Source organism: Rutidosis leptorrhynchoides, chromosome 10, assembly GCF_046630445.1.
Source record: "Rutidosis leptorrhynchoides isolate AG116_Rl617_1_P2 chromosome 10, CSIRO_AGI_Rlap_v1, whole genome shotgun sequence".
Classification (NCBI taxonomy): domain Eukaryota; kingdom Viridiplantae; phylum Streptophyta; class Magnoliopsida; order Asterales; family Asteraceae; genus Rutidosis; species Rutidosis leptorrhynchoides.
Genome location: NC_092342.1, coordinates 15,949,840 through 15,976,381, shown reverse-complemented (window position 1 = coordinate 15,976,381; position 26,542 = coordinate 15,949,840). Strand labels below are relative to the sequence as shown.

General features: G+C 32.4%; 3 protein-coding genes across 3 annotated transcripts; 2 read left to right on the top strand and 1 right to left on the bottom strand.

Annotated features, from left to right (window-relative positions):
• The first annotated feature begins 2,483 nt into the window (after positions 1-2,483).
• On the top strand, positions 2,484-6,220 carry LOC139872551 (ribosome-recycling factor, chloroplastic-like). Its single transcript, XM_071860446.1, has 11 exons — positions 2,484-2,689; positions 2,779-2,866; positions 4,013-4,082; positions 4,179-4,274; positions 4,366-4,463; positions 4,902-5,013; positions 5,444-5,485; positions 5,566-5,622; positions 5,704-5,754; positions 5,868-5,924; positions 6,014-6,220. Exons 1-11 carry the CDS (start codon positions 2,596-2,598, stop codon positions 6,029-6,031), a joined length of 783 nt encoding a protein of 260 aa, XP_071716547.1. The 5' UTR covers positions 2,484-2,595; the 3' UTR covers positions 6,032-6,220.
• A 4,133-nt stretch (positions 6,221-10,353) lies between these two features.
• On the top strand, positions 10,354-17,939 carry LOC139872156 (ent-copalyl diphosphate synthase 1-like). Its single transcript, XM_071859979.1, has 15 exons — positions 10,354-10,453; positions 11,408-11,470; positions 11,672-11,757; positions 11,872-12,169; positions 12,287-12,470; positions 13,410-13,624; positions 13,715-13,835; positions 14,659-14,771; positions 14,852-15,078; positions 15,451-15,566; positions 16,260-16,358; positions 16,460-16,708; positions 17,006-17,120; positions 17,234-17,419; positions 17,495-17,939. Exons 1-15 carry the CDS (start codon positions 10,354-10,356, stop codon positions 17,717-17,719), a joined length of 2,397 nt encoding a protein of 798 aa, XP_071716080.1. The 3' UTR covers positions 17,720-17,939.
• Positions 17,940-18,187: 248 nt separating this feature from the next.
• Positions 18,188-21,709, bottom strand: LOC139872454 (COMPASS-like H3K4 histone methylase component WDR5B). The gene is made up of 2 exons (XM_071860330.1): positions 21,041-21,709; positions 18,188-18,756 (listed from the first exon to the last, which is right to left on the bottom strand). Exons 1-2 carry the CDS (start codon positions 21,707-21,709, stop codon positions 18,466-18,468), a joined length of 960 nt encoding a protein of 319 aa, XP_071716431.1. The 3' UTR covers positions 18,188-18,465.
• Positions 21,710-26,542: the final 4,833 nt, after the last annotated feature.

Sequence of the window (26,542 nt, the reverse complement as noted above, 5' to 3'; positions counted from 1 at the left end):
AATACTCCAGCTCGAATTGAAATTCCAAAAGCTGGCAATAACGTCACTCATGAATCTTTGCCACGTCAGAAACGTGGAAGACCAATCGGTTCAAAGGATAAAAATCCTCGAAAAAGAAAATCAGCTGATAATGAAGTAAAAGAAAGTGTTCAAGAAGAACCACAAATCAGTACTCCTACTGCAGAGGAGATTGATGATGTCAATACAGAAATTGCAATCAATTATGCATATTCAAAAATATTATGGAACCGAAATGAAATGAAAAATCTTGATGAGAAATTTTCATTTAATGTTGCATATGACATCATGAATAATGATGATGATCCAGAACCAACATCTATGGTTGAATGTCAAAATAGACATGATTGGGCTCAATGGAAAGAAGCAATACGAGCTGAATTAGAATCACTCAATAAAAGAAAAGTTTTCGGATCCATCATTCTCACTCCTAAAGATGTTAAACCTGTAGGATACAGATGGATTTTTGTCCGAAAAAGAAATGAGAAAAATGAAGTTACAAGGTATAAAGCTAGACTTGTAGCTCAAGGTTTTTCTCAAAGACCGGGAATTGATTATGAAGAAACTTATTCTCCTGTTATGGATGCAATTACTTTTAGGTACTTAATCAGTCTGGCAGTTTCTAAAAATTTAGAAATGCATCTCATGGATGTTGTGACTGCTTATCTATATGGATCACTTGATAGTGATATATATATGAAGATACCTGAAGGATTTAAGGTACCAGAAGCATCAAATGCAAAACCCAAAGAAATGTATTCGATTAAATTACAAAGATCTTTATATGGGTTAAAACAATCGGGACGTATGTGGTATAACCGATTGAGTGATTACTTGATAAGCAAAGGGTATACAAATAATCTTACTTGCCCTTGTGTTTTCATTAAGAAAACAACATCCGGATATGTGATCATAGCTGTTTATGTTGATGATCTTAACATCATAGGTACAAATAAAGAGATCCATGAAGCCATTCAACTTCTAAAGAAAGAATTTGAAATGAAAGATCTCGGAAAAACCAAGTATTGCCTTGGTTTACAAATTGAGCATATGCCTAATGGTTTACTTGTACATCAAACAACATATACTGAAAAGATTTTGAAACGTTTCAATATGGACAAGGCAAAACCATTAAGTACTCCTATGGTTGTTAGATCACTCAATGTTGAAGCTGATCCATTTCGTCCATGTGAAGATCAAGAAGACATTCTTGGACCAGAAGTACCATATCTTAGTGCAATTGGAGCTCTTATGTATCTTACAAATTGTACAAGACCTGACATTTCTTTTGCAGTTAATTTGTTGGCAAGGTTCAGCTCTGCTCCTACCAAAAGACACTGGAATGGGATCAAACACATATTTCGATACCTTCGAGGAACTACTGATTTAGGATTATTTTATTCTAACGAATCAAAACAAGATTTGGTTGGTTATGCAGATGCAGGTTATTTATCTGATCCACATAAAGCTAAATCTCAAACTGGATATGTATTCCTAAATGGAGGTACTGCAATATCATGGCGTTCTCAAAAACAAACACTTGTTGCTACATCGTCAAATCATGCCGAAGTGATTGCATTACATGAAGCTACTCGAGAATGTTTTTGGTTGAGATCAATGACACAACTCATTACTGATTCTTGTGGACTAGAACGCGATAAAAGTCCAACAACTATCTATGAAGATAATGCAGCTTGCATAGCACAGATGAAAGAAGGGTATATCAAAAGTGACCGAACAAAACACATACCACCTAGATTCTTCTCATACACTCAAAATCTCATTAAGGACAACCAGATTGAAATGAGATATGTGCAATCTAGCAAAAACTCTGCTGATCTTTTCACGAAAGCACTTCCAACTGCTATTTTCAGAATACACGTTCATAACATTGGCATGAGACATGTTCAAAAGATGTAACAGCTGAAGCGATGTCTACTTGAGGGGGAGTCAACTCCATGCTGCACTCTTTTTCCCTTAGCTAAAGTTTTTTCCCACTGGGTTTTCTTTAGCAAGGTTTTTAACGAGGCAGTAATTTATAGTTGATCTTCAATAAAATAAAATTGCTATCCAAGGGGGAGTGTTATAATAATAATAATAATAATATAGATATGGATAGTCAATTTTGGTGTATACATATAGTCAATTTTGGTACACAAAGTATGTATTTTTATATTGAGATTTTAGGCTATAAATACTCATGAATGCAAGCATTAAACTTGCACCAATTCTCACACTTACAAAGTGTTTCTTTCTTTCTCTCCATTATCATCTTTGTTCTTACACTTCATTATTAGTATTCTAAATCAAGAATCAAATCACTAAAGGTAGTTATAAGCCTACTGAATTATAACATCAAGAATCAAACCACTAAAGGTAGTTATAAGCCTACTGAATTATAACATCAAGAATCAAACCACTAAAGGTAGTTATAAGCCTACTGAATTATAACAAAAAGCTCTCTTATCCATCCCCGACCATTTTCGCTCTTTCAATTTTACTGTGAAACTCAACACTATATAATCCCTAAACCCATTTCCCCTGTTCCCTTTTCAAGCTCCATTTTCAGATAAAATTATGGCGATGTCATCGTTATCACCCGTTACAACATCTATTTACCGAAAACCCCAAATTAGCATCAAGTGCATAAACCCTACAAAAACACTTCAAGGTCTCAATTTTAATTCTCATTCTTTCAAATATATATTCGTTTAGGGTTTATAAACCTCGTTGTTTTATGAATTTTAATATTTGTATCAGGTAATTTTGTGTCTTGGAGTTCTTCTGTAAGTTATGTGAGGCTGAAAGCAAAGAATGCCGTTGTTGTTAAAGGGTTGCCCAACAAAAGGTAAGTTTTTTTTAAACAAATAATCATTAATATTAATATTTATATTTCATTCTAAATTTTAAAATGAAATGAAATACGTATATCTGAGAGACTGAGAGAGCCTAAGTACCTTAGTTTAGAGTGTTTTGCTTTAATGTATATGCTGCTAGCTTTATATGTGTTAATTGTTATCTTTGTTAATAATTGATAAAGGATGTGTAATTTAAACATTGATTTTCAAGTGTCGATTTATTGGCGACTTGAATGTCGCTTAGAGCCTAAATTGAATTCCAGCCAGGATTTAAAACCCATGAAAATTTGATTCTACCATTTTCATGGCGTCTCATTTTTTATTTTTTATATTATATTTTTATTTTTCAAAATTTTTTCTACTTATAAGCAGGAGGTTCTTTTGGAAGCAATCTCTCTATCCATAGAATTTAGAGGGATGACTTTCTCTACTCTTGGGAGTGTTTCATTTCGGGTGGAGAAATGACTTGTCTTTATTCTAGGATAGGGGAAAGATTGTCTACATCTCCCATACATCGCATATGCGGGATTGAGTTTTGTTGTTGTTGTTGTTGTTGTTGTTGTTGTTGTATCCATAAAGCTTTATTCATAGTGATTCTTGATTAAGATTAAGATTTTGTGACAGGGTCAAAATGATAAGATAACAATAAAGTGTAGTTTTAAGAAAGTCTGCTTATAAACTGATTATAGAATTATCATGTTTTGAATTCAATCACATAAAAAATGTACATTCAAACACCTGTTGCAAGTATAATTTTTAGTCTATTTATGTTGAAATAAATAAGAATTTTCAAGTGGAAAAGGAGTATAGTCATAAGTAAGGTTGGTATTGAGATAAATGTAAAGTTAGTAGTGTGATCATCCCTAACGAAAATTAACTGATAATGTTGTTGTAATTTTGATTCGTCATGTCACAATAATCAGATGATAAAATTCATGTTGAAATATTCTCCTTAAAACTGACATGCCCAATAATATAATCATTATAGTCCTTTTGTTGCTCCGAATTTAGAAGTTAGAATGAAATTTCATATTTTTCATTCCGAGTTTTATGTTTGTGGACCTCAATGATGTTTTATGTATGTGGACATCAATGATAATAACATGAATATGTTGTGGTGTTATGTATGGTTTCAGAAACGCAACCATTAAGTGTGCCACCCTAGAAGAAATCGAGGCTGAAAAGTTTCTAATTGAAAAGAACGTTGTAAGTTGGCTAATGACATCTATGTAATACTTTTAACTTTGCAATTTCGATATTTATTTTTTGAACACACGGTTTCATATTATTTGTATGCATTAGAAAGAAAGGATGGAGAAGGCTGTCGATAGCATGTTGTCAAGTTTTAATTCAATAAGGACGGGTCGATCAAATCCCGCAATGCTTGATAAAATCGAGGTTAGAGTTGGGTGTCGTTTTGTTGTTTACGTATCTCGTTAGTTATGCGTGTATTCTATCTTATGATCGTAGCGTTTTTTTTCCTTTGTAGGTGGAGTACTACGGTTCACCAGTCAATTTGAAGACCATTGCACAAATCAGCACTCCCGATTCAAGCTCTCTTTTAGTACAACCTTATGACAAATCTAGGTACACTCTTGTTTTCTTTAGCTTCCAATATCAGTTGGATTATATAGTGATATTGAAAGTTTGGAACTTATAGCATTTTAAGTTGAAATGGCAAAATAGGTAGGTTGGGTAAGGTGGGTAACGGGTCAAGGCATGATTTTTTTATGATTCAGATGACAACGAGTAGCTGACTGAAAACACTTACTTTTGAATAAATTTTGGTGTGTCACTCACTAATTGATCCTATGACTTCAAAATCGCCAAAGTAGCGAAGCATTCAACAATTTAGATGAGATCCATGTACCCAAGTCGAACCTTGTATAAGTTAATGGGTTGAAATTGTCACCTCAAGTTTGTTGCATTTTCAGGGGTAAAAGTTACAAGCTTTGATTTATAGAAGCAGATTGATTGTTTTACCATTGGGTCAGTGTTATATTACTATGCATGCTATATTTTCAGCTTGAAGGCTATTGAGAAAGCAATAGTTAGCTCTGATCTTGGTATGACCCCGAGTAACGATGGTGAAGTGATACGGTTATCTCTTCCTCAACTAACATCAGAAAGGAGAAAGGTGTTGTCATTGTAATATCCGTTAGAGGTGGTAAGATGGGCGGGTTGGGTGTTGGGGAAAAATGAGTTTGAGTTGAAAGTCAATTATTATTGACATGAAACAGAGTAGGTCGGGTTGGCTCACAAACACCTTTTGTGCATTTTCTTTTATAAATATACAATTTTTTAAATTTAAATCACCAAAACTATGTTTTGATTACATTTTAATACTTTTAATAGAATGATTTAGGCGGTTATAATCTAATAAATAGACTTTGGGCTGCTTTCAACTTTTTTGACCCATTTAACTTGTTCCATTTTAGCTAAGATTTTTATTTGACCCATTCAACCTTTTTGAGATGAACACAACATATAATGGGTCGAGATTGCCTCCTCCAATGCCCTTAATCAATTGTCATACCTTTGTAGTATAATTATGGTTTCAATTTCAGGAGTTGTCAAAAGCTGTTGCTAAGCAGGCAGAGGAAGGGAAGGTACGTTTATTCGACAATTTGCACATCTCATTTATGTTCTAAATATTTTTTTATTGCATTTTCTTCATTTTATTATGCAGGTAGCAATCAGAAACATAAGAAGGGATGCCATTAAATCATATGATAAACTTGAAAAGGTTTAAACTTTAAACTTAAATCTCAGTAGTGATGATATTTCTTTTATTTTACATTTCAAAAATCACTGTTATGTTTTACAGGAGAAAAAACTCTCGGAAGACAATGTAAAGGATTTATCGGCTGATTTGCAGGTATTATAGTGAGTCTAACATATTTCGAATCACACGCTCAAATAAAGTTTCGAACTTTTAGTGCACATTGACTTCCGCTCTTTTACTTATCTATTTATCCATTTTTTTTGCAGAAAGTAACGGATGAGTACATGAAAAAGATTGAATCCATCTTCAAACAAAAGGAGAAGGTATTTTAAACACTTTTACTCACATCTTGTGCTTATCGCTCTTCACACGTCATTTAATGTCTGTAATGTTACTTTTCATTTGATTTCAGGAGCTGCTTACCGTATGACGACAATGTGCGGTTAGATTTCATATGCGCGAGGTACCTCAATGATGAATTTAAGTTGACGGTTCGTTAACCTTTTGAAGCGATTTATTACTTGTAATTTTTTTTTTTTTTTGCATTGAATAGTAAATGATGTGTACATTTGGGTAATGTGTTGAAATGAAAGAATACCCAAATACTTTCTTCTTTCTATGAGAACTTTGTTTAGCTTGATTATGAAAAATGCAAGTATAAAATTGTTGATGGGCTGTGTAAATGATCACAATCTTGGTGAGGGTGGTCCGGTGGTTGTGATGGTCCGATGATGGTTCGTTGGCCCGGTGATGGTTCGGCGGTGGTGGTGCGGTAGTTTGAGGGTGGTTCGGTGGTCTAGTGGTGGTCCGGGGAGTCTAGGGGTGGTCCGGGGACCGGGGGTGCTCCGGGGACAAATACATCATCAATCCATTTTAAAACGGCATGTATAGGTAAAAAAAAAAGAAAAAAAAAAAAGAAAGAGGAGATAGACTACAACAAAATCCAATACCACATGTGTGGTGTATATGAGAGGTGAGATGTAGACAATCATTCATCTATCTTTGAATAAAGAGAAATCATGTCTCCACCCAGAGTGATACACTCCAAGAAGTAGAGATAATCCTCGCTCTCTCTCTCTCTTCGACGGATAAAGAGATTGCTTCCGAATGGAATTCCGAACAATAAGTAGGAAAAATATATATATATAAAAAATGAGACGCCATGAAAGGATTAAATTTCCATCGGTTATAAATTCCGCACATTCAATTTAGGCTCTAAGTGTCAGTAAGTCGTCAATAAATTGACGCTTTTCGTTGACTCTATTAGCCATAAAAAAACACTTTCAAATTATTTATGACATAGTTATGGCTTTCTTTGAGAGGTGGAGATAATGCTTGAAATAATAGCTAAATTAATAAACATAAGCAGTTTGTTACAGACTTATCACGATAAGTTCACGTGCGACACTTAGTCTCTGCTATGTCAGTCTCGCTCGGACCTTATAATGATTCAAGTAACCAAAAAAGAACAAAGTAGAGAACAAGTGAGAATTGAAGAAAATACTTATATTGATTAAGAAAGTTTTACAAGAGAGATTACTCTATTTATATTACTTCTATCACAAAACGGATGACTAAGATTACTCTAAATCAATGGCTATGATCTAAGGACTAGAAACTTCAAGTATATACATGGATATAGATATTTCCATGAATCTTTCACACCATTTCATGGAAGAATTAATGAAAAAATTCTAGAAAACTTTCATGGAGTTCTTGAATCTTCCTTGATTTGGGTATATTGGGCCAAATATTGATGGGTTGTAACAAGTTACTTAGTAATTATTTATTTACAAAAAGTTTAAAAAAAAAAAAATTAACTATCAAATTAATGGTTTGAATCTCAAGAGGATAATTGATATTGCAATTGCAATCAATGGTTAAAATAAGAGAAATACATATCACGTAATTATTCCAATCAATGGTTCAATTTAAGTTATAAAGTCATCTGAAATAGTGAAATTCGATCTTTTTAGAAAAGATCCATAATGATTGATTTCCTTTTATATAAAATAATTATCAAGTGAATTGATAAATTATCATGATATTGTAAACATAATTTTTTCCCAAAAATCTTAATAAAGTTAAATGGATAGTAACATCAACAAGTAAAATTGATACAAAAGTAACAAGAACTCGTCTTAGCCAGTAAACAACCGCAAAGGACGGAACAACAATAAATCTTAACCAAACGAACTTACTAACGTAGGGAAGACACGTTTAACTAGAAAATAAAACCCAACTAAACCTTAAAGCAAGTGGCAATGATTATACCGACTACAACAAACCATTCTCACTAGTTCAATAATCACCGGTAAGAACGCTTGAGACCCCTAGACTCGTATGAATTAAAAAATACAGGGGAAAGGCATAGTGTTTTTTTGAGAGAGATAAGATATTTTTAGTTTGGTTGATATTCTTGTAAACATATTATTATATGACATAATCTATTGAATTTATTTTATTTTATAATAATTTCAAGGACACATTTTGTCAAAATTATCTTCCTATCTACCCTCATATCATTTCAATCTCACTATCTAAATCCTAACAAAAATCAAAAAAGAACCACAATTTTTTAATAATAATAAATACCAAACCGTTCAATTATAAGTATCCTTTTACTTCTTTCACATAGTTTACTTTATTATCGACCAATGAAATATATATTTTATGCATTATAATTTCTTCCGAGTTGTTGAAATATAAATTGAACATTTAAAATGAGATGTCCTATAATAGTAGTGTAAACACTTAAAATGAGATAAAAGAAATATCTTACAAAGTATATAATTCGAAACTTAGTCATATGGGGACAATTATTAATCTTTATTAAGTGCAAAAGAAATTTGTCCGTAGCATCAGTCATGTAGATTCGTTTACGCTCTCATTATACTTTGAAGTTTTTTTAGGCGAAAACTACTTAATTAGTTGTCGATAACACGCATTAAACAGTTAGATATAACATTGGTTATTAACTTTGTAATGGTAGTTACCTGATTGTATACATATTTTATGTGTACTAACGAGAATCTTAAATGCTATCGTTAGAAAAATTCATTAATTTATTAATAAATAAATATAAAGTTTTTCATCTTTTAATCAAGACAAAATTTCATTCCCCTGAACTTTACATCAAATTTGACACCTCGTCCTTTTTTTTTGTGTGCATCCCTCATCCCTAATGTATCACAATTCTAGATCCCTCGTCCTTTTTAGGGACGAATGATGTAGAATTGACAGAAAGAAAAAGGACGAGGAGTAAAAAAAAGGACAAGGGGTGTAAAATTGTGATACATTAGGGACGAGAGATGCAAAAAAAAAAAAAAAAAAGGAAAAAACGAGGAATTGAATTTTGTCTTTAATCAAACGGAAACAAATGTCAAGTTTTTCATCTTTTAATCAAAGGGAAACAAATGTCAATCTTATTTATATTATTATATTAAAATTAAAATAAATATTGAAATTTAATAATTCCGTGGTTTGATGTAGGCTATTATGTCACAGAACGTCACGCAATTTGCTAATTTGGTTCACTGGTTGTAGACTTTATGTCATTAAGCGTTACGCATATTTCCTCTTTTGATCCATTATTTATTTAATATATTTTTATTTGAAAAAAAAATGAAGAAATAGCAAAAGACATTCATTAATTTGCATCTATGGATGACATTAATCAGTAATCACCCGATTCGTGTATATTCACTTGATCCCTAAACTCAAGCTTCTAAAATTGTTAAGAAAATAAAATTTAGAAAAAAAATTAATTGAAGTATCCTTTATCAATAAGTTGGATGCTTATATAACGATCTATCATGTGTTTGTTTGTCATTTTATTTTATGTGAATCAATATTAATGTATTTAAGCTTTATCTAATTTTTGTTAGACGCTTACAAAAGGTAAGTTTTAATTATTTTAAATATAAGTTTCAACTTGTAACTCTAAACATAAGGTAGTTTACTAGTTATATTGAACCCACCTTTTATATATCTAACATTCTTCTTTGAATTCCTGAACTATTTTATTGATATGCATAATGGATTAAAACCACTAGTAATGGAAACAAATATAATATTTTTTTTTTTTTTTTTTTTTTTTTTAAGTTTGATATTGACCTTGACATAAAGCTGAAGCGTGAATCGAACACATAGTTGATTTGATAAATTTAAAGGATTTTGTAGGTTGAATTAAGCACATAGTTGAATTGATACATTGAAGGATTTTGTAGGTTTATTGATTAGGTTTTGACATAACGACTTTTTAAGTTTCCCAAAGTAGAAGAAACAAATAATAAATTGAATAAAATCTTCATATTTAAGTTACAGTATTCTATTTAAAAAAAAACAATATTCTTATTTGAATATTATAACTTTATAAGCTCATGTATAAGGTAGCAACAATGATCCCATGCCCTCAGTTTTGAGCATCTCTTGGGAACTCCTTTCTGGCTTCTTTCTCCCCCTTCCACCACAGTGAAGTACAATCAATGTAATATTTAATAAATAATATTCATCTGTTATATAGTAAATATATAATATAATAATATAATATCTAATAATATAAATATATAAATATAAATATAAATAAATATTAATATTAATATTAATATTAATATTATAATATATACATGTGAATTGAAGTCCATCCAATCCAATAGAGTAATAGTTAGACATCTTATAAATTGCTGTTTTTGACACTTACTTTATGCAAAAGCTTGGAGGATAAGTCTAAACTCCCTTTTAATCTATAGCATGATGACAAGGATCTTCTCTCCGGCCACCGCATTCCACCTCCGATCTTCGCCGTCTGCTACTTCTCACCGCCTTCCTCGTCTCTTTCTTCCCTCTCCAGGTACGGAGTATTTTTTTTTTCTCTTTCTCACACATTGTTTTACATCTCTATATCTCTTTTGCATGTCCTCAATTTTATGTTAAAACCACATACATAGTCAGTATACATATATGTTCAATTAGCACCAGAAGCAGCAACAATAACAACAAAACTCAAATAAGTAGATTGGAAAAAAAAGGTGAGGCGCCATAAAAATAGTAGGTTCAAATTTACATGAATTTTGAACCTGTATGAAGTTCAATTTAGACTCTAAGCAACAGTTAAGTCGTCAATAAATTGACGCTTACCGTTACTCGATTAATTAGCTAGTACCTAAACTGGCGACCTTTTGATTAATCAAAACGATCTAACAATGTCTTTAAATGCCCATAATGTATATGAAATATTATTTTTTGATAATTGTTTGATTCATTATCAAACTTGTCTATGATACTACAATGTATAAAAGTTAAAGTTGTATGCAACCGGAAATTTTGTCTTATTGTCTGACTCATATTTGTTAACTTATTATTGATTTATACTTGAATGATATATTTGGAAATATATATATGTGAGGTAAAAAAATTTATAGTGTCGTAAAGACAAGTACAAATGGACAAAATTTTCAAAACTATCTAAGTAAAGATCGAATGTTTATCTGTGTTGTATATTTTTATTTTCTGTGCGCATTGCGTTGGATTCCATTGTTAACTTGAATGAGTAAATATGATATGATGATCATGATAATAATAACTTTATTCCATGTGTTGCATTATAATATATATACTCCAATACTAGTTATTGTGGCTTCTCAGTATTTATTTTATTTTTGAAATGAAAATGAATGTATTCATGAATAATTTATTAATTACATACTCGTATCATATACTCCGTATTATTGATATATAATGTTTAAATGATTAATTATTGTTATTGTTATTGTTATTGTTATTGTTATTGTTATTGGTTTTACAGGAAATGTTGTTCTTAAAAATATAAAATTCCAGTGCAAAGCTTTATCAAGACCTCGAACAGAAGGTATTCATCAAATCCCAAAAAATAACATAACATAACAGAGTAATTAAATGATGATGATTAATTGTTAGATGCCCATTAGTTAATAATTAAAGTCGTGTTTCTTGAATGAAAATAGTTGATTTTAGTATAATCATGTTTGTTTAATTACGCGTTGTGTGATCGTAAAATAACGCTAGTGTATTCTTGTGCCATTTGGTGAAGAGGACCTCCATCTCCTTCAAGAAAACGGGTTGCCGTTTATTAACTGGCACGAGGAAAATGAAGAGGATAATGAGGACACAAATAAGGTACTCCGTACTATATTTATATTTTTGTACTTAAAATTTTCATATACTAATTATAACATGTATGATAATTATAATATTCCGTAATTTACTATATATGTTGCTTGTCAAAAAAAGATTTTGTATAGCGACGAAATTAAGGGGTTTGTGGAGATTATCAAAACGATAATAGGTTCGATGGACGATGGAGATATAAGTGCATCAGCTTATGACACAGCTTGGGTGGCACTCGTGCAAGATGGTAATGGTCATCCTCAGTTTCCATCAAGTTTGGAGTGGATTGTGAAGAATCAACTATCAGACGGGTCTTGGGGAGACCATTTGTTATTTTCGGCTCATGATAGGATCATTAATACATTAGGGTGTGTTATTGCGCTAACTTCTTGGAATGTTCATCCAAGGAAATGCCAAAAAGGTAGTCGTTATTGCATTTAAATTTATACTACATTTTTATCGACAAGTTTTATGTTTTTCAATACGCTATAATAAATTCTTTAACAATTGGAGTCCTACAATATGTGGATATATACAGGATTGAAATTTCTTAAAGAAAACATAAGCAAACTTGAAGATGAGAATGCTGAACATATGCCGATTGGTTTTGAGGTAGCGTTCCCTTCACTCACTGAGATTGCAAGGAAGTTAGATATCGAAGTCCCAGAGGACACTCCGGCCTTGAAAGAAATCTATGCGAGACGAATGTTGAAACTTACAAAGTAAGCACTTTATAACCAGCGTTAATTATATTCTTTATATATAACTATATAATTGATTTGAAACATGTATCGTAAAATAACTATTATTTTGTTAGCGGGACATTTGATAAATTTATCACAATTGTGCATTATGTACTTGTAGATTAAAAATAATGCACGCCTATAATGAATTTGTCATATTTAATATATCCATTTTAATTTTAAAATATACGGAGTAATAGCAATATTTCTTGCTTATAAATGTGTTGAAATACGTCATATTTTGGTATAACATGGGGTGCAAAAAATGAATATTTGCACATAATAATTAGAATTGATAAATGAATATTTGCACATAATAATATTAATTAGAATTGATAGGAAAATTAATTTTGTACACTAAATTAATATTGTACGTCATGATTCATGAATGTGAATTCTAGGGTGTAAAAACAAGTGGAGGTTTTATCTTGCAATTCGAGCTCGACGCAAGTTTGAACTTGACCGAGTTAGAAATAGTACACTAGAATGGATTTTTCTGGTCCAATGTTCCGATTCAACTTGGTTCAGCCGATAGAAACAAACCGGTAGCCGATTCAACCTGGTTCATCCGGTTGAAACAAACCATTAGTCGGTCGAGCTCTCGGTTAGACTTATTGATCAATACGCCAATTTCAAACACATTAATTTCAAAACATTTTATTAATCTTATGTCAAAAATAGAATATTGTGTTAGCATATCATTTCTCAATTGTAAAACAATTGTGGAAATTCGATCTAGTCGTTCGTGTTTTGAATGAGCAAATTTAACTCGTATTTATGTAAAATTACATATACAAGTAATTATATGACAATTTTGTGACCTAATTTAATTAAGTCATATTTATATTTATTTATGTAAGATTACATATACAAGTAATTAAACTATGGGACAAATTTTTGTCTTTTTGTGATGAGAAGGATACCAAAGAACATAATGCATGAGGTGCCAACTACTTTACTTCATAGCTTGGAAGGAATGGCAGATTTGAATTGGGAAAAGCTTTTAAAGTTGCAGTGCAAAGATGGATCATTTCTGTTTTCTCCATCATCTACTGCTTTTGCACTTATGCAAACAAAAGATGAAAAGTGTCTTCAATATCTTACTAATACTGTTACCAAATTCAATGGTGGAGGTATGTTATGGTACCTTTTATTTTAAAGCATTGTCTTTAACTATAATTGGAGTTCTATCTAACTCCTTTTCATGATCATGCATGTTTTAGTTCCGAATGTTTACCCCGTCGATCTTTTCGAACATATTTGGGTAGTTGATCGGATTCAACGACTTGGAATTTCTCGTTATTTCGACTCCGAGATCAAGAATTGTGTTGCGTATATCCACAGGTATATATAACAATTTTACTATGAAGATTGTATATGATTATACGGAATAGCCTTTTATTGATGGAAAATACTCACACACCCTTAGCACCTAACCTATAATGAATGTGTACGCTAAGGGTGTTCATCGGTTCGGTTTTCGAGTATCTCGATTTATTGGTTTTTAAAATCTTTAATAGCAAAAACAAAAACTGAAACGGAATCTGAATTTTTGGTTCGGTTTTCGATTATCTCGATTTATTGGTTTCCCAACATTCGATGGTACTGTCAATATCGTCGCGAATTGAGTTTCCTCCTAACGCATGTGTGGGTGACAATTGAGAGAATTCGATATCGATCGCCGTTAAAAAAAAATATGATTATAATTTTAACCAAAATAACCAAAAAAAAAACTTGATTTTGAATTAGATTTTGTTGTTTTAACCAAAATTATCATATTATAACTATAACCAAAATAACCCTATATGTATTAATAATACGAGTATATTATTATTTAAATCCATTTTTCGGCTAACTGAGTAAAAAAAATTGAAACCAAAAATCGAATTCAGACTTCTAAATCGAACCGAAATTGATTTCAAATTCAGTTTATTTTATTCGATTTTCATTCGTTTTTTGATTTTCAAAACACTTTGAAATCGAATATTGAACACTTAGTATATACATCCGTTCATCATAAGAATTAAACCCGCGACCTCATGGTAAAGGAGCACCATGATAACTCTAGCTAGGCCTAGGTAAATGGCCTTTTAGTTATACAAATCATTAACCAATAGAAACTGTTGAAGAAATTGATCATAATAAATCGTTTACCAACGAATCTTAGGTATTGGACAAGCAACGGGATCTGTTGGGCAAGAAACTCTAATGTACAAGATATTGATGATACCGCGATGGGATTTAGGGTTTTAAGAATGCATGGATATGATATTTCTCCGGGTTGGTTTTCAGCTTTCATTATGAGTTATGGCAATGCATTTAGCGATAAAATTAAAGCATAATAACTTTTTGTGTGATAGATGTGTTTCGTCAATTCGAAAAAGATGGTAAATTTGTGTGCATTGCCGGGCAATCAACACAAGCAGTCACTGGAATGTTCAATTTGTATAGAGCATCACAAATGCTTTTTCCCGGGGAGACAATTTTGGACGATGCCAAGAAATATACTTTCGCTTATTTAAAGGAGAAACAGTCGACAAACGAACTTCTTGATAAATGGATCATCGCTAAGGACTTGCCTGGCGAGGTACACACAGGGCCGTCTAATTTTTATAAGAGCGCGCCATGTTGAAGACATAAAAAAAGGGCCCTTATAACGTTAAACTTTTCAATACATAAAAAAAAAATAAAAAAAAAATTAATTCTACTAATTTCTTTGATAAACGAATTTTGGTGAATTAATTTATTTGATAAACGAATTTTCGCGATTTAAATGATTTGATAAATTGTTTGGGCCCTGTTTTGTTGAATACTTTGTGTATGTCCTGGAGACGCATCTGGGTACTCACTAGTATTACAAGTAAAAAAAAAAGATTATTTGCAATTTCATCACTTAAAAACTTGCGACGTTTATCTTTTATGAAATCGACTGTTGACATATTTGAATAACTAAGGATAGGTTGGATACGCGCTAGATGTGCCATGGTACACGAGCTTGCCTCGACTCGAAACAAGATGTTACTTGGAGCAATATGGTGGCGAGGATGACGTTTGGATCGGGAAAACATTATACAGGTATTGTTACAAATTAATGTAAACAAAGAAAAATTGATGTATAGATACAAATACTTCAAGCTAGAACATGGTAGTTTATGTTTTCTGCACACGAAATTAGCTGATAATACAATAGTCAAACAAACTAACCATGTAAAGTCTTTTTTAGAAAGTCAACTCAAACGCCTAACACAAATTTTTTCTTGAAAAATATACGTATTGTTTATCCCATAACGTCATAGATGGAGGGACAACTCGATACTGTTTTGCGAATGGCAAATGATTATTATCAGTTTTTCTTTTGTTTTGTCTTGTCATGTTCCTTTCACATGCTATACTTGAATTCTTTTCAGTAAAGTTTCCTGTATACTTTTGTTCTGTTCCCTGAATGGAGTGCATGGTTATCTTTTAAGTTTTGAGAATGTAATTGTCCTGATAATATTTAAAAATGTATATATTGTCATAATTAAACATTATATAATTGTTCAATTTTGGTGCTAATCAAATAACGAAGGATTATCAGTCGCATGAAGATTGAACACCAGTATGTGTAGATGTATGTATGAATTGGACCCGTTTGTACCCATACTGTAATATAAAGAAGTTGTTTTATCGCGTAACGACTTTTTAATTGTTTCATGATCTTGTTTTAATTATCTTAATATGTATTAATGTATAATATATGTAAATATGAATAGTTTGATAAATTTGCAGGATGGGTAAGGTGAGCAATAATACCTATCTTGAAATGGCTAAATTGGACTACAATAACTGTCAAGCCATGCATCAGCTAGAATGGAAATCTATGCAGCAGTTAGTTTGCTAACTATTTCTTTTTTGATAATTTATTAATTTATAGTAAGGTGTTAATATAAACTATCAAATAGAACCTAATGAATTTGTTCTGAATGCAGATGGTATTTGGATTTGAATATCGAACAATTTGGTACGAATATTTGCACGAGCCTTTTGGTCTCATACTACCTTGCTGCAGCGAGCATTTTCGAGCCAGAAAAGTCCAAGGAGCGAGTTGCGTGGGCTAAAACCGCTACAATGATTGACACAATCTTAGCGTTTTTTAGTTTACTGCAACTCACTAAAGACGATAGAAGAGATTTTGTTGAGGAATTCAGACATGCATATCCTTCCCCTCGTCATTCGAAGTACGTTTCTTATTTTGAAGCGACCAATGATATTTCCACCATAAAGTTTGACAAATCTAGCTACCAACATTATGCATTATATAATTGTACCACGTGCATCAATAGTTGTACATTACGACGTATCTATCAAAATTCGTGGTAAAAATATCATTGAGCATCTGAAATTCGTCAGACTTGATTACTAGGCTGCTATGTTCCTCTTAGGTTTCGTGTACAACTATTGGTTTTACAAAGGAAACATAGGCTTCGTGTGATGTTTCCCCTAGTACTAACTGTCAATTTTGTTTCGTTAAACAGAACCGTAAAACAACCTCACGGGGTGATGACTGCTCTCAAGAGTACCTTACACGAGCTTGCATTGGACACGCTAATGGCTCATAGAAGAGACATCCGTCCGGAGCTCCATCACGCTGTAAGAACGACATATCTAATGATTCTTGTTTTTTTCAAAAACGAACTATATTTCGTCACTAATTAACACACTTAACGATTATCTCTCTATCTTTCATCTTCTCGATCGAATAGTGGGAGATGTGGTTGACAAAATGGCAAGAAGGTGTCGACACTACTGTGGAATTAGTAGTACAAACGATAAACATGATCACAGGCAAAATGGAATCCAAGGAACTCACACTTCACCCTCAATACCAACGCCTTTCAACCGTTGCTAACAACATCTGTCAGGACATATCTCAGTTCCATTATTCTAAGGTAAACACAAGATTACATATGTGTGTGCTCATTATTAATTCTTACAATGTATAACAAATCTATTTAAAATGTTAGGATAACGGCACCACATGTTGCAACGATGAGACTAGAAAAGCGGTGATAGACTCCAAAATGCAAGAATTGGTACAACTTGTGTTGAGTGACTCGCCTTATGATCTTGATCGTGATTTAAAAGACATGTTCGTAACTGTCACAAGAACATTATACTACAAGGCCTATTTTGATCCAGAGACGATAAATGTTCATATCTCTAATGTATTGTTTGAAGCTGTAATTTGAAAACTTTAAAAGAGTCCCATGATCATTATTCAAAAGCAATAACTATGAATTGCAAATTAGATGTGTATCAGATGAAATGCATCCGCACAATGGTAGTCTGATATGAATAGTAAGACAAAAAATGTACCCACACAATGTTACAAAAATAGTATGTAAAGGATATTTCCATTATCTTTTAATCAAAAAAGTAGCAACAAGACATGTAGATAACATCCTCCCATTAGAGTCGGTGGATGTATCATGTATGTATGGGAGAGGCACAAATGTTGATCATTTTGTGGCATTATTTGGTGGATTGAGGCATATTTCTTTTAAAGTAGTAGATCCTCATATCATATCAAATCAAATCTAAAGCAAAAGGAGATTGTGCTGTTCAAATTTACTATTTACTACTAGTGTTTATCAACTGTAAAAAAGATGAATTCAGGCCTTTGAATATAATGGAACGATAAGTACTCACCTGTCATAAAATATCCACCATACTTTTTATATTTATTATGTTCCAAAATCATTGTTCACACACAAGAAATAACTACTAAATTACATTAAATTCCACATTTATATTTTGACTTGGGCCAGTGTGCAGTCCAGATCGTGTGCACTGACTGTTAAAATCGAAAAGTTTAAGATAGAGTTTTGCAAATGTGTGACCCATGATCATGGTTCTCAGTAACAGATTTCTAGATAGAAATAAACATAAGTTGCAGTACTTACAATTCAACAACAGCTAATAATATCATCATTGCTTAGTTAGGTTGAACCCATATTCTGATCGTTCGATCATTCATAAGCCCAGCAGAAGCAATCATGTTCTCAGTCGGGTGGCAGTTAACAGAAATAACTGTATCAGTATGCCCTTCTAGTTTCTGGAGCAAGTTCTTCCCTTGTAAATCCCATATGTAGACACAATGATCTTCTGAACCACTGACAATATATTTTCCATTTGTAACCGAGAACGTGGGCTGTATGCAATAAGTTTTGTTTACATGGCCCGTATATATCTTCAAAAATTTCCCAGTTGAATAATTCCATAGCTTCTACATTCACAATAATAAACAAACCAAATGTTAGTAAGGCTTACACATCTTACTCGAATTTTACTTGCTACTGGTGTCAACTGTGTTCTGTTGGATTTTATTATCACACTTGAACAACGGGCAGGGTGTTTTAGGTGGATTAATATTTTTGTACAAGGGTGCTTTTTAAGTAGTTTTAGGATGGAATGGGACTATAGGTAGGATTAGGATTAATATGGGGTTTAAGGTAGATAGATATACTAAAATATACTTATCTATAGTCATATAATGCTAACAATCACATATGATCATTATATAGTTTAATATTTCGAGTAAGGTGTTTTAGGTAGGTGTTTTAGATCTATAATCGTGTTTTTAGGGTAAGTTTCAAATAGGAGAGTAGGGTGATTCAGGTAGATTTATATATTCATATACATACATATGCGGCTGCGAAAGGTCATTCTGGTCTGCATCTTACATCCCCATACACCGTCTTAGGCAGGATTGTACACTTGAACAATTCAGTATTAGAAAAACAGACGATAGGAGATAAATTTACGAAGTCCATGATATATCCAGGTATTGATAGAATTTGACGAAAAAGTATAGTACTTCCACATTTGTTAGGCAAAAACTGGTCCTGGTTCTAATATTTCAATCTTTAAAGACGAAAATGATGACATGTAGAAATAAAGTATGTCAATTCCTAAAAAAAAAAACTTTATTTTTGAATATAAATGTTAAATACATCCCCATAAATACTGTAGACTGCAAACAAAATGTTATATACCATTCATCTTTCCCAATATACGCAAAGTACTGTTGCATGTGAATTGTGATCATTCAATACCTGGCAATTGGGTCGGGTTGGGTCGGGTTTGGGTCGGGTCGAAACGGGTTTGGGTTTATATGAATCCGGGTCTAAATGGGTCAGAAATTTTGAACGGGTCAAACGGGTTGGGTCAAAAGCAGGTCGGGATGGGTCGAGACCCTTTATTTTCTGGGTTGGGTCGGGTCGAGACCTTTTTTTTTTTAAATTTTCTTTAATAATAGATCTGTAATTTGTCTACTTATGTTTGTATACACCCATGCTTCACGGGAAGAAGCTCCTTGGACCAGACCATAACGATAACAGTTCGTAAATTATTACACACTAAAAAATTATACATTCCCATAAACCATAACAAAACAGAATCTGAAAGTTAGAGTATATCTGTAACAATTAACACAAGCCTTGTATTTTTTACACAATAAAAAATTATACATACACATAAACCACAACTACCAACAACATCACGTCTATAAATTAGTATATCGATTTTTGCTATAAAACAGTAGCCAATAACTCTAAAGAATATGTTGAGTGTCTCTAACTCTCAGCATAAGCTACACTTAACCCATTGTGATGATAAATCGGTCGTTTATTTATAAACAATTAATTATCAAACTTCAAATTGTGATGAAAATCCAAATTACGTTATCTTCTACTTCAATTCAGACTTATATCTTATAAATAAAAGGCGAAATTTTAATTCAGTATTACATGAAGAATTTAATTAGAAGAATTGAAGAAGAATTTAATTAGAAGGATTGAAGAAGAAGACTAGCGAAAAACAATAGAGATTTAGTTCCAGAAATCCAGATGATCCATGGTATCGTAATTTGGGGATTGAGTTCAGCTCGAGCAGCGACTAGCGAAAAGCGATGGAGATTTGATTTTTAACTTCTTATTACAGAGTAAAAGATTTGTGTTATGGACTTATGGATCCTCGACCCAAACATAGGACCCATTGGACCCGTCCCTTTTCTCTTGTGATACTATTAGTTCAATTTTGGACCCACTAGATTCATTATCTTATATAAATTTAGACCCCACTGGACCCTAACATTCTGACCCAATGGACCCAATTTTTAAGTTTCGGGTTTGGTTTGCCAGACATAAATTCAAACCATATCGACAACTGAATATGACACATGACACGAAGGAAACGTTGATAACTGGCAACGTTAACAAGTACCCTGCCCTAAGGACAATATGAGGAAGGCAATGTTCAAACTGATGTATAAAATAGTTAACCACTGTACGCCACATTACGTACGCTACATGAATCCATAAACGCTAAATCCCAAATTACACTTTACACTTTGTTAAACAGAACTGAACTCATCTATCGTAGCCTAACTTAAAATGAATTGACAAAACTACAACTCGAATGTATTGCGACTTGGGTTTAATCAAATAATCAATAACACAAACTTCAGCGCAAATTAATAAAAATCACAACAAACAAGCAAAGAAACTAACCAGATTGTCATCAAGTGTACCAACAAGTATAAACTTCCCATTAGGCGAAAACTTCGTAAACGAAACAGCCGGCACCTTATCATCAATTAATGTTTTCAAACACGCTCCGGTAGCCGTATCCCAAATCTTACAACTTCCATCATGACTACCGGAAACAATCAACGATCCATCTCTGTTAAAATGAACCGAAGTAACCGGCATCGAATGCGCCCTAATCACAAGGCTACTTTTCCCTGTTTTCACATCCCAAACCCTAATTGTCTCATCGAACGAGCCCGAAACAATCAAATTAGAATGCACACTGAAATTAACACAAAACACAAACCCTGTATGACCTCTTAGGGTTTTAACACATTCGTTGGCAAGGGCGTCCCATATGCGTAGGGTTTTGTCATCGGAAGCGGAGCAAATGTAGTGAGAATCGGAAGACCACGCGAGATCGGAGATACCTTCGGTGTGGCCGGTGAGACGGGAAATTAGGTTTAGGGTTTCGGTGTCGTATAAGATTAGGGTTTTGTCTAAGGATGCGGAAGCGAGGAGTTTGCCGTTGTTGGAGAATTTGACGCAGGAGATGGCGGATTGGTGGTCGGTTAGGGTTTCGATTAGACGATACGGGGCGTATTGCGGTGGTGGTTGGACGGTGTTTGGGTTGTAATTGTTGCTTCCCATTTTTTGAAAAGATTTTGTGTTAAATGATTATCTTCATTTAAATATATATAGGTGGTAGGCGTTAATATTTGTGTTAAACTGGCGCGTAGCTTATTGGAGCTTATGGAAGTTTACGAGAGCTTGAGCTTATGATTTTAATAAGCTCCAAGTCATAAGCTTCGTTTGGTAGATAAAAAAAGTAGAGTTTATGAAAATCATAAACTCTGAAAAAATAAGCTACACTTGTAGTAGCTTATGAAAAAAGTAGAGCTTATAACTGAAAAATAAGCTCCAGCTAGTTTACCAAACATTTATAAAAAATAATAAGCTTCAGCTACCAGCTTCAAAAATAAGCTCCTGCTCATAAGCTCCAGCTCCAGCTATAAGCTCCAGCTCCAGCTACTTTCGTCCAAACACACATGATGTCAGTATTAGTGTGTGTTTTTATCGTGTATTATCAATTACGTAGTAATTAATTATTTTAATAATAAAATTTATTCATTTATTTATTTATTTGTTTATTTGTTTATTTACAAAGTTAAATAAATAATTTTACTTTATTCATAGAATTCATTCCAATCTATTGCTAAACATGTTATTGTCGTTCATAATTCCGTGAAGAATGTAAATTTCTAACCATTCAACTTTTAATCATTTTGTCTCTGTCTGTGTGTAGTTTCTATTTATAATCATGTCATTTCGTAGTGTTTTCTATTTATACATATTGGAGACAGGTTAGTCAATGAAGTTTGGCAATGAAATTGAGTTCGTCAATTGCAATCTAGTAGACATGTTGCTGATTTTGAAAATATGTTATCTATGATCTCACAAAGTTGGTTGACCAAGATGATACGTGGGTTTGTACTCTTAACTCTGATGGAATCTACAAAGTCAGTTCATGTAGAAGAGTGTTCGATGCTCATACGCTTCCGTCGAATCAAATGGTGACTAAATGGTTGTCAGCGTTACCTCACAAAGTTAACGTTTTTATGTGGAGGGTGGCCCTTGACAAACTTCCAACGAGTTTAAACTTGTCAAAAAAAGGTTTAGAGATTCAACAAATTTGTTGCCCTTCATGTCCTCTCGCTATCAAGTCTTTGGATCATACGTTGTTTGTTTGCCGGATTGCTAAACAAGTTGTGATGACCCGGAAATTTCCGATCAAATTTAAACTTTAATCTTTATATGATTCCGACATAATAAGCAAAGTCTGTAATGTAGAGTCTCGAAAACTTTGAACTGTTTCATATATTCAATTTACCTTCGACTGCTCTCGACGATTCACGAACAAATAATTATAAATAGATATGTGTGTATGTATATATAAATAATAATTCGAAATATAATTTGATGTATTATATGTTGTTGTTATTAAAAATTAATAAAATAAAAATAGGATATTATAATAATTATTATTTAAAATATATCTCTTTATATAAATAAAGTATATTAAAAATAATATTAATTGATTGTAATACTTATTTGATGATCCGATTAATATTAAGTAAGTTAAATTCAGACTTATATTATTTTAAAATAAATGGAGATCCGAAAATGAGTAATATGAATCATAGGCCTACTAAAAGAAAAATATATTTAGAAACTAAATAATAAATTTTAACACTTTTTATATTTTATCTGAGATCGAGCATGGACCGTGAGTTAATCTTTATTTAATAGTTAATTATCGAATTTTATACCATAATAACTGAAATAAATAAAGGAATTTAATTTAAAAATTTGGGATTTTTCTGAAAGACTTTTTTTTATCCGCCACTGATTGACAACGGAGCACGATACATAGTCCGTGAAAACTGTCGGCATAAGAATTTAGATTACAGGCTGCTTAACTATTGAGAATACTATTTAATACTGTGCTTAATTGATAAATTAGTTTACTGTGCTTGTTTGATTCTTGTTTGATTCCTACACGTTTAACAAATATGTAAGTTAACTATATTATATCTATGATATTATTGTATCACTTTTGACATTTATTTGAATTTAGGAGATATTACTGTGGACATATTTGTTCCACTTAAACTAATCTATTATCTATTATCTATTATCTATATTATATGCTATGCCTATACTTAGATAGATATGCATGAATGATACATAGAGGAACACACAGGCACTAGTTTCCTTCTTCTCTATTACTCATCTCCTACTTTTATATTAAGTTGAACCACAAACGAGAGATATGCAGTAGGAAGTTTACAAACACATTAATCTCGCCACCTCTTTCTCATCTATCTCTTTTTGACATTTTTTTTTATGAAATCATTAAACCAACCATTAACCATTATCAATGTTGATACAAATAACATGTTCTCTATCTCGTTCACATCTATCACCGAAGTCATAGCCCACCAAGACAACCTTCATCACCTCTCACCTACAAAATCAAAACCAACCCGAGAGACCATCACAAGCTACTACTATATACGGTTGTCACCTTGTTTCTGTTTCGACTCACTTATGTCTATTGAAACCCACTTGAACAACACCACCAATATCCACTTCCTTGTTTCTTTCTCGCATCACCATAATCACCACCTTAAATTTTCAACCATCGTGAACCACCACTACTTACTTATGTTTCCTTGATAAACTGATGCAAATATAAACACCCACCGGCCAACCATTATTTATCGATTATAAACTATTGCCATACATTTCGTGTTGAAGCATGACCAACCCAAATTGTAACCCATATTCATGCTCTATTCTATCTCGACTACACGAACCCACAATGGTTTCTTAATTCCTTCTTCGTGAAAACACTATCGATTACTACTACTGTTTTGACTTCCTTCCCATTGAATGATCGAATGACTAAAACCATTATTTACCACCTTAGACCATTAATTTGATCATTATGATGCTTGTTTACTTCGGTCATCAAACCAATCAAAAACCCAAGATCATGACCATAACCAAGACCACCAACAACCTTCTTCTTCAATAATAACTGCCACACCTGCAACTCGTCATTTAATAACTGATAATGCTAAAAACGAACATATATTTCATAGCATTATTCCTCAAGAAAGACAAGCTTTTAGTTGCAATTGTTCTATTTACAAGTGATATTCGTTTAAATAATAAAAGGTGAAGACAAAAGACAGATTCGAAGATTTGAAGACGCAAACGACCAAAAAGCTCAAAAGAACAAAAGACAATCAAAAAGGTTCCAATTATTGATAAGAAACGTCTCGAAATTACAAAAGTACAAGATTCAAAACGCAAAGTACAAGATATTAAATTGTACGCGAGGACGTTCGAAAATCCGGAACCGGGACCAGAGTCAACTCTTAACGCTCGACGCAACCGACTAAAGTTTACAAGTTAACTATGTATATAAATATAATATAATATATAATTAATTATATTAATTATATATATATTATATATATATTATTAAAACCGTCGGCAGCAAGAAACTCCAAGGGTGTGAGCTGTAAATATATCTCCGCGACTCGCGGAGTTTTAAGGGCATTTTGCCGCGAGTCGCGGAGCCCCAATTTTCAACTCTGGCTATAAAGCCAACCGAATTCTGATCAAATTTCATATCTTTTTTCTCTTCCTCTTCATACGTAAATATATTTATATTTATAATTTATATTTTAATTTTAATTATAATTCTAATAATAAGGGTATGTTAGCGAATGTTGTAAGGGTGTAAGTCGAAATTCTGTCCGTGTAACGCTACGCTATTTTTAATCATTGTAAGTTATGTTCAACCTTTTTATATTAATGTCTCGTAGCTAAGTTATTATTATGCTTATTTAAAACGAAGTAATCATGATGTTGGGCTAATTACTAAAATTGGGTAATTGGGCTTTATACCATAATTGGGGTTTGGCTAAAAGAACGACACTTGTGGAAACTAGACTATGGGCTATTAATGGGCTTTATATTTGTTTAACTAAATGAAAGTTTGTTAATGTTAATATAAAGATTTACAATTGGGCGTCCCTATAAATTACCATATACACTCGATCGGACACGATGGGCGGGGTATTTATATGTACGAATAATCGTTCATTTAACCGGATACGGGAATGGATTAATAGCCACTAGAATAATCAAAACAGGGGTGAAATTACATTCAAGGGTAATTGGTGTAATTGTTAACAAAGTAGTAAAACCTTGGTTTACACGCAGTCGATAACCTGGTGTATTCATTAAACAAAGTATTAAAACCTTGTTACAATTCGAATCCCCAATTAGTTGGAATATTTAACTTCGGGTATAATAATAATTTGACAAGGACACTTGCAATTTATATTTATGACTGATGGACTGTTATGGACAAAAACCAGACGGACATATTGAATAATCCAGGACAAAGGACAATTAACCCATGGGCATAAAACTAAAATCAACACGTCAAACATCATGATTACGGAAGTTTAAATAAGCATAATTCTTTTATTTCATATTTTATTTCCTTTATTTTACATTTAATTGCACTTCTAATTATCGCACTTTTATTGTTATTTTATCGCACTTTTAATTATCGTACTTTTTAATTATCGCAAGTTTATTTTATCGCACTTTTATTATTCGCAATTTCATTATCATTATTTACTTTACGCTTTAATTTAAGTCTTGTATTTATTTTATATTTTACATTAGGTTTTAACTGCGACTAAGTCTTAAAATCGACAAACCGGTCATTAAACGGTAAAAACCCCCCTTTATAATAATAATATTACCTATATATATATTTGTATTTTTATAAAAGTAAACTAATATAGCGTTGAGCTTTGTTTAAAGATTTCCCTGTGGAACGAACCGGACTTACTAAAAACTACACTACTGTACGATTAGGTACACTGCCTATAA

Excerpts from the sequence above, each read along its gene's own strand:
- LOC139872551 (XM_071860446.1), top strand. The coding sequence starts at position 2,596 with ATGGCGATGTCATCGTTATCACCCGTTACAACATCTATTTACCGAAAA. Across the intron at positions 2,690-2,778 it reads CCCTACAAAAACACTTCAAG|GTAATTTTGTGTCTTGGAGT; the intron begins GTCTCAATTTTA and ends TATTTGTATCAG. Across the intron at positions 5,486-5,565 it reads AGCAGGCAGAGGAAGGGAAG|GTAGCAATCAGAAACATAAG; the intron begins GTACGTTTATTC and ends TTTATTATGCAG.
- LOC139872156 (XM_071859979.1), top strand. The coding sequence starts at position 10,354 with ATGATGACAAGGATCTTCTCTCCGGCCACCGCATTCCACCTCCGATCT. Across the intron at positions 10,454-11,407 it reads TCTCTTTCTTCCCTCTCCAG|GAAATGTTGTTCTTAAAAAT; the intron begins GTACGGAGTATT and ends TTGGTTTTACAG. Across the intron at positions 16,359-16,459 it reads GAATGGAAATCTATGCAGCA|ATGGTATTTGGATTTGAATA; the intron begins GTTAGTTTGCTA and ends TTCTGAATGCAG.
- LOC139872454 (XM_071860330.1), bottom strand. The coding sequence starts at position 21,709 with ATGGGAAGCAACAATTACAACCCAAACACCGTCCAACCACCACCGCAA. Across the intron at positions 18,757-21,040 it reads GTACACTTGATGACAATCTG|AAGCTATGGAATTATTCAAC; the intron begins GTTAGTTTCTTT and ends TTGTGAATGTAG.